The sequence below is a fragment of the Tympanuchus pallidicinctus genome, unplaced genomic scaffold (genome assembly GCF_026119805.1).
Source record: "Tympanuchus pallidicinctus isolate F22 unplaced genomic scaffold, pur_lepc_1.0 scaffold1, whole genome shotgun sequence".
Taxonomy (NCBI): domain Eukaryota; kingdom Metazoa; phylum Chordata; class Aves; order Galliformes; family Phasianidae; genus Tympanuchus; species Tympanuchus pallidicinctus.
Genome location: NW_026294618.1, coordinates 29772546 through 29785845, shown reverse-complemented (window position 1 = coordinate 29785845; position 13300 = coordinate 29772546). Strand labels below are relative to the sequence as shown.

Sequence of the window (13300 nt, the reverse complement as noted above, 5' to 3'; positions counted from 1 at the left end):
GGGGAAGGATTAACAGAGTTTGTAACTAATAGCATTAGTGTCTCGTGGAAAATGCATCTATTTGATGTTCTTTTAACTGAAATCCAGGAAAAATGCTCCAAAGAACATCCATTACTGCTCTTGTTAAATACTTATCTGCTTCTTCCTTTGCGATCTGTTCACTGTTAATCCAGTTGCTTTTTGTTCTTCTATTTGACACTGTCTTTCTTAATCACTATACTTACGATGTAGAGCCTGGCAACAGGCTCAGTTGAGCAACAGCCTCCTCGGTACAAAGAGCTCTATGTTGTCAGGAGAAAATGGTTTTAGTGTAGAATGGTAAACTTCACTTTTTGCAGTAAGCAGCACTCCGATACCATGATTTAAGGTATATTCTCTTGTAGCTGAATTGCTGTATCTGGTCAATGGAGTGGAGATTTAAAGGACCTGTAGCCTTATAGCATCTAACAGAATGGTAATATGTGATCATTCCTTCCAACTATCACATACAGTCCAGAAATTTAGCGGTTAGTTTTACTAGGAGGAATCAAGTAAATCCTTTTCTTTTGCATTTGTTCCTCACCATTCCACTTAAGCTTAAGTTTCAGAAAGAATCTCCTAAGTCAGAGGATATGCCTAAAAATAGACCATTACTCCAATTTAATTTAATGAAAGTTATTCTTTTTTGTTGTTGTTATTGTAAAAGCCTTTGAAATCTTCTGCCAGATTGGTAAAGATCAGATCATATGTACAGGCTTCATACTGAGATGTATGAAGTAACAATTTCTTTTTGCTGGCCTTCTCTCAGCTCACAACTTTAAAAGGTGAGGGTGGCCTAAAGGACTTTTTGAATTCTTCGATGCACCTGTACAGTTATGGGAGTGATCCTCGATGGCCTGGATATTTTTACAGCTAGGGAAGCACATATAATCCCAGTCAGTGGTATCTTGTTTAGTAATTTGTTTACATTAATATAAATCATGCATTAAACAGTATAAGTAGGACAATAATAAGATAATTAAAAAACAAACAAACAAACAAACAAAAAAACCCTTTCTGTTTATTTCAGGTTATTTAGAATGTTTTTATACAGTTTATTGTCTGCTGTAGAGGTGGAATAGACTTGGCAGAGTATTTTGGGTACTTAGCTTTCATAAGAAGCCAGAATATAAAACTCACTTAAGACTGAGTCAGCAAGGCAATAAAAGCATCCGGATCCTAGTGGCATAGCTATTTCATATTTGACATAACTTGCTATCGGAGATATAAATAGAATGGCTATATCTACTTTATTATTTTCTTTCTTGCACTGTGCTGTGTGTTGTTGTTGATTTTTGATATGACTGTAATTGGAAAGTGTTCCTAACCATGTGGGTAATTAAGTTTTGCCTAAAATATTCATGTCAAGGTTTCTCTGGTTATGCTCATGATGCCAAATCCCTGTCTTGATTCTAGTTTTATTAGCTAAGGAGACACATGATCTATCTACCTTCTTGCAACTACTTTCCTGCATTCTTCATGTCTCCTTCAAAAAATCCCAAAGGCCATCTGCTGTGTGTTTTTATTTATTCCCAGCTTTATGACTTTTTAATGTCTAACAGTCTGAGCATCACAAATCTAAATGTCAGCAGCCACCAGTAGCTGAGGTGGGGCCCAAATACATCACCCATTGCGGGGAGTACATTAAATGTTTCCTTCATTGCCTCTGTTCCTGAAAGCCATTGATAGTTAAACAGAGTATTTTCCAATGCTTGTCTAAAATGAGCCAGATGAAATAAGACTACAGATTTCTAGAAACTTACCATCAAGGAATTCAAAATATATGTTGTTTATGTAGATCTTGGTACAAGAATAAACCTCCCAGGGTTCGTGGTCACATTCTGGCTGCCTCCATAATCATCATGCCTCAACCAACTTAAGATAGGCTCTGAGTTCATTATAAAAAAATCATAAAGTGATTTTTATCACTTAGCACTTTTTTTACAGAGAGAGTAGTTAAAATGCACAATATTGTTAAACATTGTTATTTCCCCATTACCCTTAAGTCATTTCCTTGAAAAAGAGCTTGTTTATTTTCCTCATATGTTTCCATGTGAAAAAATATCTTCATATTGTCTTAACAGGGAGATTCACCCAGAGGGACTGCCACAGGCATACACTATCATCATGCTATTCCGTCTTCTGCCTGAATCCCCCAATGAACCTTTTGCTATTTGGCAGATTACGGACAGAGATTACAAGCCACAAGTTGGAGTTGTGCTTGATCGTAAGGATGATCATACTTATTGAACAGAAAATGTATACATTACATTACTTTGCATGTATTATTCCAAAATCTTTCCAAAACCAAAGTATTATTACATGGTAATGTTTAAATAATTTCAGTTTTAAAATATATACTGTTTTACTTTGTACATAGCTTAATTTTTCAACTAATATATCTTTTACCTTTGGTATTACCTCTCAAACCAAAGGAACGTATATCTATGTAGCTATGTCAGTTGAACCATCTATAGTCTGTGTTTACTTGCCAGAGGGCTACAATACATTTTATCCATAAGTCTATCCTACGATGTTGATTTCAGCTTTACATCTAAAATGAAATGTATTGTTTAATTTTTTTGCAGCTGGCAGCAAAGTGTTGTCATTCTTTAACAAGGATACAAGGGGAGAAGTTCAAACTGTAACTTTTGATAATGATGAAGTAAAGAAAATCTTTTATGGAAGCTTCCACAAGGTAAAGGATTGAAATTATGAAAGGTTACTTTCTGAAGCGCTGTTCTTTGGAACAGAGCACAAGCAAGCAGAAGTTACTGTCAGTTATATCCAGTTCTCTTACAGTCCTGTAGATGACTGGACAGGCACAAACTGAAATATGGGAAGCTCCATCTGAACTTCCTTTGATCCAGTTGAAACTTTGGGAAAACCACTTTGAGAGTCAGAACAAGGGGGGAGAGAAACAAGTTGCACAGCGAGGTTGTCAAGTCTCATGATATTCAAAACACAACTGGATGCTTACCTGTGTGACCTGCAGTAGGGAGCTTGCTTTAGCAGGGGGTTGGACTAGATGATCTCCTAAGGTCCCTTCCAACCCTTACAAATCTGTAACTCTGTGATTCTGTGACACACAGGCTTACAGATCACACAATTCAAGATCTCTGAAGTTCTAGTTCTTCTTTGGTTATGGAATGTAAGACCTGTGTTGAACCAGAGTAAAAAATGGATTTGTCAAGATTGTGAAAGTGGAGAGATAAATACCACAATGCATCATAGCCTATCTGGCTCATGAAAGAAAAAAAGATAAACTGGGAAAAAGGAAAAGGAAGATGTGATGAGAATTTTTTTTCTGGGAGGGTGGAATGCAATGATTTGGATCCACTAAGAGAAGAGGAAGATTTTCATAGAATCATAGAATCCCAAGGTTGGAAACGACCTATAAGATCATCTAGTCCTACTGTCTCCTCATCACCGTTGCCACCACAAGCACTAAACCATATCATGCAACTCCTCATTCAGATGCCTCTTCAACACTGCAATGATGTAGCCACAGAAACTAAGTAGTTACTGGCTTGTAGATGAACAAGGAGCCAGTATTGGTAGTTGAATAGAATATTGAAGGAAATGTATATGATTAACATACATAACATGTATATTTACACATTTTCCATGTATGCAAGGATGCTGGTATATTTTTGGCTTTAGATTCACTGGACCTGCAATATTCAATGTTATTCTATAATAATACTATATATATTATATAATAATATATTTAATGATAATAGTAATATTAATGGAAGGAACAAAAATAATGAGAGAGAACATGTAACAGATTGTATAATCTGTTTCAAATTTAGAGTGAACTCACATTTTTGAATTGTCAGAATGGCTAGTGAAATTTGCCTTTGCCTACAAATGTGGCAGTTTTGTGTGGCAGTGTTGTGGATCAAATTATGAAAAATGGATCCTGTCAGACTTTGTTACCTCTAGACATTGAGAAGTTTTTAGTTCAGGCTACATGCATGCCTAAAACTACAGCTTCAGAAATATTTTCCTGCTGTTAAGCATATGTGTTTAAAGGCAAGAAAGTTGCAATATTTTCAGTAAGCTGAAATACACATCCTGATGTTTTCTCTTATCTGCCTTCTGTTTGGTTTAGTTTTTCCTCTGATTATTAAATATGGCAGCACTATAACATTTGTTTTCTTTATGATACCCTCTCCTGCATGACCAGTCACTACAAGCATTCCTTTGAGGATACTGATAAGGGGTTGCCTCTGTTGACTTTGTGATACTGAAGGCTAGATTGTGAAGCATGCTTTGCTACAGCTGAAGGCAGGGAAAGCTAGCTGGTGCCAGCATTACAATGTGTTGAGACTTGATCTGTTTAAAATGCAGCATTATAAAATCAGTTAGTACTGTAAGAGCTATTGTTTTCTTCAGAACTTGAGAGAGGGTAATTATCCAAACTGTTTAAATATCTTGTCTAATTGTTGCAGTGTCTATAATTTACATAATTACTCTTTTCCTATATGTAAAGAGATGTTTGTCTTGTGACATTTGTAACTGCTACTTATGAGTAGGCTTTGATCACACCTGCATTATACAGCCTCTATTTTGCCTTTGGCATCTGTCTTTTTACATTTCTGTTTTTTCAGTAGCTTAGTTGGACAGCTGAATTTTCAGGAACAGTGTTAATCTATCGAGCAAGAAAAAACAGTCAGCAACGACTAGAGTATGTATTGTTTTGCTTTAAAAGTTGTGTCACCTTATTGCCAAGGAGTAGTGAAAAAACAAAATAGCATTCATATCAGTGTGAGAGATGAGACCTTCATTATTCAGATTAGTAATATGAAGCTCTCTACCTGCTGTATTATCAGCAGTCTGTTTTAAGTGTCAACTGCTAAGTTCATTGATGTTCAAAGTCACATTTTTCCTTTTAGTTTCTGTAAATGTAATAGAGGTGAGGAGAATTCTTTGATAGCACTTACACTGAAGCTTGTGAATCGGTGCAAATGGGGAACAACCCGCAAGCCCAGCAACGACAGCAATCTTGTATAACTGTTCACTACATTTGATGAATGCAATTAAAGAATTTTGCATTATTTTAATTGTTACATGCACTCATACATAAGAACAGAAAGCATTCTGAAGGTGGTGAACAATGCTCAGAAGTAGCAGCTATTGGCAAATTACATTAAAGCTCTGAAACTACAAATTCTTGCTTACGCAGCTACATCTTAAGTAAAATGATCCACGCAGTGTGCTGATCCCTCTTCTTTTTTACCCAGAAAGGAATAAAAAAGTCAGATTTTGATAGTATTTGAAGTAACTGGAGTAGCTTTGACTTAAATATCTTCTATTTATGATTTTACACCACATAACTGAGCAGAATTCTCTGGGCTTTCTCCAGAATGATTACTGAGATTGTTGCATGAGTCACGTTAATGATAGCATCATGGGTCTCCCCAGCTCGTATGCTGGGAAAGCCTTGTGTACCAACCATGTCGATTAGTTCCTAATAAAGGTTAGAAATAGTTTCAACTGGATGAAGAAAGGAAAATAAGATTAACACATTTCATAAGGTAATTTTGTAATTTCTTCTACCATCTAGTTTCAAAGAAATGACAAATCTTTAAAAGATGAGATGTTTTCCAAAATGTCAAACATTTTTGTGGTTTTTGCTAGATGACTTACTGGCTCGTTCAGTGAAGCACAGCTAACTACACCTAACTGTGCGGAGAGATTTACTTTGGCATACTTGAATGCTCTGTGTAACATAGCTATGGTGAAAGCTGTTGAATCTGGCACGTCCCATAGGAAAAATCCTGACTGCCTCAGACAGTCATTAGGCTTGTAACTGAATGTTTTGGAGAGACATACTTCTTCTACTTGCTTATTATTACCATGCTAGACTTCCTTTTTGATTGCACTTTTGCAGTAGTTAGCCACAGGAAATTTGATAATAGTTTTATGTCTTTCTGCTGATGTACATATGGGATAATACTTTGCATAGCTTATTGATGTGGTTCATTTAGCAGAAAATCAGAACACTAAATCAAACTTGATCTTAGAGAGAGAGATTAAATTATGTTTGCTTTTGTAAAACTTCATGCCTTCTGGCACTGTAGATGGTCAGAAGTGATGCTTTATTTTAGTGTGCTTGAAACTGAAGAGAGCATTTCTGGTAGCATTTTGTTGAAAACAAAATCAGATGGCATTGAATACTGAGATGCAGGATTGAATACAGAGATGTGGAGTTGTCAGAACTCTTGGAGTGGGTCCAGAGGAGAGCCATAAAGATGATCAGAGGGCTGGAGCACCCCTCCTTAAAAAAATACTGAGGGAGCTGGGCTATTTAGCCTGTAGAAATGAAAGCTCCAGGGAGACCTGATAGCAACATTCCAATACTTATAGGGAGCTTATAAATAGGAGGGAGAGAAAATTTTAACATGGTCTGATAGTGATAGGACAAAGGGGAATGGCTTTAAACTAGAATGGGGGGAAATTTAAGTTAGATGTCAGGGGAAATTTTTCACTGAGAGTGGTGAGGTACCAGCACAGGCTGCCCAGAGCTGTGGGTGCCCCATCCCTGGAGGCATTCAAGGCCAGTTTGGATGGGGCCTGGGCAGCTTGATCTAGTGGTTAGTAACCCTGCCTATGGTAGGGGAGTTGGAACTGGATGGTGTTTAAGGCCCCTTCCAACCTAAGTCATCTTATGATTCTATGTTTTATTGACTATCAACAGTAGATTTGTGTTAGATTTGTGTGTAGGGAATGAAATTAAAGCTGGAATTCAGAATTGGCATTAAATCAGTAATAAAGAGACCGAGTTGGTGACTTGGGGGAGTCCTTAATATTTTTAACTGCTTGAATTGCTGCTTCTTTGGATGGGTAGTTGATGCTCTAGTAGTCATTGATGTTTGAAGCTTTACAAACTGGTGATCATGTTCAGCAATATGATATAGATTTACCTCCTAAGTTTTGTGTGCAAATGAAAATGAAGTAACATGCATTCTCTGTGCAGATGTATTTTGCCTTATTTAATTTGTGACAAATAGTTTATGTTTCAATAGAAAGTCTTGCACATTTAGTACCTTTTAGAACTAGTCAGCTGCATCTGTAGTGTCATTTGATGCTGCCATTTATCTGTAAAATTCATGTGTATGATCAAATGAACGAATATATTATGTGTAAATGATAATGAATTTCAAGATATGGCATAGTAGTGTTAATTTTATTTTGTGGAGAGCTTAATTTTTATTAACAAAATATACTTAAACTTTCTCTGTTATCTTTCCACTGTATTTTTTACTTGATTGGTGAACAACAATAGGAATTAAAAAACCACTCATTTATACAGTGCTGAGAATTAAACTGTGATGCCAACTGAATTTCAGTTGACAAAAAATTAGGACAGTTTCGAAAGTCTTAATTCCAGTGATATAAAGCATAACTACGTAATGTTTAGAGAGTTTGAGATAAGCTGTGTTGATGCCTTGGAGACAACTCCACATGGGAAAATATTTAATATGAAAAAAAAAACCCAACAAGCAAATTCCCAGGAGATTTTTCAGTCAGTTGTTGACTCAGGACGTTTATGGGAATCTCTGTTTCCACTTTATGCCAATTTTTTTTAAGTAGTCATTGAATAGCAGTAGGTTTCTGAAGGGTTATATGCAGTGATGACAGAAGCCTTAAAACATAAATATATAATTCAAGGATTTTTATAGCTGGTCCTTATATGTTGGCATTTGAACAATTATATTGATAATATAAAGTATATAAAAATATATGCCACATGTAAGGTATATAAAACTGCTGAAAACTTCACCGTTGCCTTATGATGTTCTTCTGTCAACTACATATTAGATTCACTGAAAACAGAAACCCTGTTTCTGTATTGGAGATGCCTGAAGGTCTTCTGTTTTTATAGGTAGAGAGGAAATTCACCTGTATTCATTACGTGGCCACATTAGGTCTTTTGCTTACTTTGAACAATAGATTGTCCTTGTCTGATATTTAATTCTGTACAGTCACTGCAGGATAAAGTAAATTTTCAGAATGCTAACCTTTGCTTTTGCTCCTCTTGTTCTTCTGAATACAGTTTACTATGTATAACCCAAACACTGTTCTCCTTGTAGAATTACACTCCTTCATTTGTTACAGCCATTCTTTTCTCTCTCTGTAACTTCACTTATTTCCAGTAATTAATCCTTTGTTTTTGCCTTATTTTGGCATAGATTTTTGCAGTGAAATTTATCTCCTGGAAATTTATTTCTTGCTTTTTCCATTATTTTGTTTGTTTTTTAAAAAAACAACAATTTTATATATATATATACAATAATTTTCTGGACAGGCTATTCTGTTCTCATATCTCAGAGTAACTAGTAATGAGTCATCTGAGGAAACTGAACCCTGGATTTCTGGATCTGAAATGATCTACTCTGTGAACTACAGACAGAATCTATTGGTCAGTCACAGACTCATTAAACCTCTTGTGTGGCCCCAGCCATTAGAAGAGAACAAGTAGAGCTTACATTCATTTCCTCTTTAAAATTCTTTTTATTTTTGACTTTTATATTGTCCTAAAGCAACTTTCAGGCAAGCTTTTTTTAAAACAAAAGATTTTAATTTTTGAACATTGCAATTCAGCTGTTATATTAAGTAGTACTTACTAACTGTGCCTGCGTATGCATCTTATAGATCTTTAACACCTTTTAAAGAAGTTACTAATGTTGGAATTTTTCCTTGTCTTGAAAGTAAATCAAGATTATCAGGAAGAAAATTTGAAACAGTATTATTTAAGCAAGGAAATACTAGTTAAAATACTAAATATGTTTTTTCTAAGTAATGCCTTAAACTTTTTTTCAGGTTCATATTGTTGTCACTTCATCAAATATTAAGATTTACATTGACTGCAGTGAAATACTGGAAAAGCCAATTAAGGAGGCTGGGAATATCACAACTGATGGCTATGAAATACTTGGGAAACTTCTGAAAGGTGACCGGAGAACAGCAACAGTAAGAAATAAATGTTAATCCATACATTAATTCAAACTCTTTCGTGAGAAAAGTCTTTAGAAGTTAAGAGCTGCTAAATAAGTAGTCCCACACCCAAAGCTTATAAGTTTCTGTATTGCAAGATTGAAGGGACTTAACTGAGAAATAGTTGGTAGTTTTTTATTCTAGCAGAACTGCAAGAACTGAAACCTAGTAGCTGAAAGTTGAAATCAAGTAAATTCAAATATGAGAATAAATATTGTTTTTTGTTTCTTTTTAATAGGGAAAACAGTTAGTCATTGCAACAATTCCTGTGGATTCCCCATTGTTGGAAAATTTTTAAATGAAGATTTTTTTGTTTTAATCTCCTACATGACATTCTGTAATGAAATAGTTTTAATTCTGGCAAGTCCTGTAATCTGTCTTGTGACAGAGTAATCCCCTCTGGCTTTGTGATCTATAAACGTATGAAGAAAAGTGGTGGCTGCAATGAAGGGCACATCAATTATCTTGATGAATTCACTATATTTAATGCACATTTAGTGCTATTAGCCAGGCTTTGTATTAGAAGATCTAAGGTTGCAGTCTGGTCTGTGTGTGCAAAATCTAACACCTGAAGAAGATTCTTGGTGTTCACCTCCAAATGTGTGATAGTATATATGAAATTACAGGACTATAGCTCTTGGGGTGAAAGAGAGTAAACTGTTTTTAATGTCCCTATTTGAAGCCGTTCTGCAGAACTTATAATTTAAGTATTGTTCACCTTCTCCACCAGGACATGTGTAAGCATCAGATCTTGGAGTTAATTGCAGCCTTAAGTAGGATTAGTTTTAAATAATGTTTTAAAATAATTTTTGTGTCACTGTCAAAAAAAAAAAGAAAAAGCATACAAAAAAAAAAAAAAAAAAACCAAACAAAAAACCCAAATGTGTGAATGATGTTAATTATATTAGAAATAAGTTGTTTTAGTAGTCAATTTTAATGCTATTGCCACTAGATTTTGTAAATATTGTTATCGTTCAAGGGTTCTCCTTTCTCTTACAGTTAGAAATCCAGAATTTTGACATTGTATGCAGCCCAGTTTGGACTAGCAGAGACAGATGCTGTGATCTTCCTTCTATGGTAAGTACGTATGAACTAGAGACTGTTCAGAACATCGTTAACGATATCATATATAACAACAATATTAGCCTGCACTGATAACACATTTGAATCTCTTGTGAGAGCAACGAGTGAGCAACTTGGCATTTCAGAGTTCTGCATCTGAGAAAGATTGCAATGTGCTAGATTGAGTGTAATAGTGAAAAGTGTCAAGCTTGTATTTTGTACTTCAGTGATACTTCAGATCCTAGTTATTATGAAATGAATAGCTACATTATGTTTTAATAAGTATGTTAGATTGGCATTTAAAAAATAACTGCGTAATCAGCTCAAGCTGATTGTCTAATGAAAATAAATGCTAGAAAAACAGAAATTCCTTATGGATTTGGTTTTGCCCATGTTTCTGTTGCTACTGCATTATACTGCTTGCAGAGAAAATAATTTGCTGAAAACACGAAATATATTTGGAAAGCACTGTTTCACTCTGAGTTCTACAGTAATCAAAACCAGGATAATAGAGAATCTTGTTATTGTAGCAAAGTGTGCTGCCAACAAGTACTTTCATTTAAATTGACAGAAAGAGTTGTGATTGAATTTTCAGAGAGATGAAGCAAAATGCCCAGCTCTTCCAAATGCTTGCACCTGTACTCAAGACAGTGTGGGACCACCAGGACCCCCTGGACCTGCCGTAAGGAATAATTTGCTATAGAGATTTTTGTATATTTTTTTAATTTTTAAATTTATGGAACAAGTTTCAGATTAATCGAGGTGGAAAAAGGTAATTTTGGCTTGTGCAGAAGGAAGTAACACCAGCTGATTTATTTCAGTGTGTCTTGTGAAACGTCTGATAATCCTGTTCTCATGTTTTTTGAATACATGAAAACATTCACCAAATTTTGTGAAACGAAGGTCAGAGAGACAGTTGGCAGTCAACAAGTTCATAACTTCATGTTAATCTGATCTCATTTTGTCTCAGTTTATAACACAACTGAGCAGCTCCTTCCACTTTCATTTGCCTATATTTGTAAACCTTTTCCCATACTTTCTATTTAATCACTGTGAATAGCTCCTGCTTGTTTGTTAGGCTCAAAGAGTCTGTCTCATTTTCAGCTGTCTTGTGCTCCACGTACAAGAGGTTTTAGTGAAATGTGCAAATGCTTTTCTTAATTGCAAGGTCAGGACTTCATTCCAAGGAAAGAGTCATTATCAGGCAAATAAATGAATGACTTGATAATGATCTATGGAATAGATATACTTCTACCAATTACTATGAATATAAGGGAGCTGTGTTCTGCCCAGTAGTCCTTATGTTTTGATGCCAAACACTGTGTGAGTAATATGAAGCCTGTTTAAGTTGCTTAGCAGTCCACTAGAGAGGTATACAGAGACTTTGATGATTCCTCTATCTAAAAAGACTGAATATAAATTGAAGAAGTGTAGATCTGCAAAGACAAAATTGACAATAATTTTAGTGGGTTGAATTGGCTAGGCTGACACTTATATGGCTTTCCTAAATTTCTGTGTAATGCATCTTTTATATTCTTTAGCATTCTGGTCTGTACACTTCATAATTTTGAGCTTTCATGTAAGAATTTGCTTAAAAAGATTAATAACTTACCAGTGTGACGTACCTTTGCTTTCTCTGAACTAAGAAATACATTTTCTTTCCAAATGTTTAATTTAGGGTGGCCCAGGTGCTAAAGGTCCCAGAGGTGAAAGGGGTTTGACTGGATCATCTGTAAGTATCTTCCTGGAATGCATCTATAACATCGTGACGTGCTTGCCTGTATGAAAATTTATACTCTAAGTTCCATTCTGAGCTAAGAATGGATATTAAAAATTTAACTGGTAATATTATTTACATGTAGTTCATCTATGTAAGACTATGCATACGTAGCCTAAGTACATCAGAGGACTGGATCATATTTATGGGAGTGGTACTACACATTCTGCAGTGTTGTTGTCCTTTCTTCTGTACAGAGTAGACAGCTATACTTCCATTTAACACTGCCAGGAAGCCCGTGTTGGCCTGTGATTGCCAACCTGAATCAAAAAATATTGTGTTCTGAAGTATCAGTGGGTCTCCAGGCTGCTGACTTACCCTAAGCGCCTAACCCAAAGGACTTTGCGTTTACAGATATAAGAAAACACTGCCATTTATAATCTTGTTTTAATTTTCTGCTCTAAGGGGCCACCTGGTCCTCGTGGTGAGACAGGTCCTCCAGGCCCTCAAGGTCCTCCAGGTCCTCAGGGTCCCAATGGCCTTTCAATCCCAGGAGAACCGGTGAGTGGCCATTTGGAGTGTGGGTAACAGTGTCACTGGGTCAGTGGTCTTGAGAAAAGGGTAGGAGCTTTGCACTAATGTTCATTTTTCCCCATGATACAGTAGTACTGTGAAACAAGTCTTTATCTAAAAGAAGTCTTTTCCATTACAATAGAATCCTCTTTCTGGATGCTGCATGTGCTTATAAAGTGCTTATGAAGGCACGGCATCAGATTGCTGTGATGCACATTGTGTTACAGCATTTTCTCTTCTACAACTTTTCTATGCAGTTTCTAGGCTTTAAAGTTCTATGACTCATAATTATCAGGCTGTAGTGCAGGAAACTTAAGTGTGCAGTGCTGTTCTGAATTTTATTGCAGATTCACATGTCCAAATTCTATTTTCTGTGCTTAAACCATTCCTCAGAATTTCAGAGGCAATATGTGTCTAGATTCAGGCATCCAAAATAGCTCTTAGTTCCTTGAGGGATTCTTGGTGACAGAATGTATATTTTAGTGGAGGATTACTTTTCCTTTAATGTATATACAGTTAAAGTATAAGTGATGTTGGCTTAATTCTGTTAACAAAAGGAAATATCACTAGATTGCTTTTTAAAGCAGATAACACAGGAATCCTTTGTCTACATTCTGAATGTATTAACATAACTTTATCTGTATTTTACTAAGTTACTGTCTAAAAAGTAGGAATATAGTTCCTGATTAGGTACATCTGGAATATTTTGGTATAGCCAGAATACTAATACTACTTTTTTTTAATGAAATCTTTAAATAAAATGTAAAGCTTATGAAAAAATAGAATTGGTATCTCATTGCACACTGTCTCATTTTGCATGCAAGCCAGTTCACCTTCTCAGTCTGTGCATTTATGTAGACATCAGGTCCATCTTCTCCTTTTGTAGGACAAAGTAAAATAAAATCTGTTAACCACCTATTTTTG

The 13300-nt window shown here is 35.5% G+C and overlaps 1 protein-coding gene across 5 annotated transcripts in view; it reads left to right on the top strand.

Annotated features, from left to right (window-relative positions):
• The window catches only part of COL12A1 (collagen type XII alpha 1 chain), a 104821-nt gene that overhangs the window by 72735 nt on the left and 18786 nt on the right, over positions 1-13300 (top strand). For all 5 annotated transcript variants that reach the window (XM_052678833.1, XM_052678854.1, XM_052678822.1 and 2 more), the window contains 7 exons: positions 2103-2245; positions 2607-2716; positions 8851-9000; positions 10024-10101; positions 10682-10768; positions 11765-11818; positions 12269-12364. In XM_052678833.1, the coding sequence (XP_052534793.1) occupies positions 2103-2245; positions 2607-2716; positions 8851-9000; positions 10024-10101; positions 10682-10768; positions 11765-11818; positions 12269-12364 (718 nt within the window). The remainder of the gene's footprint in view (positions 1-2102; positions 2246-2606; positions 2717-8850; positions 9001-10023; positions 10102-10681; positions 10769-11764; positions 11819-12268; positions 12365-13300) is intronic.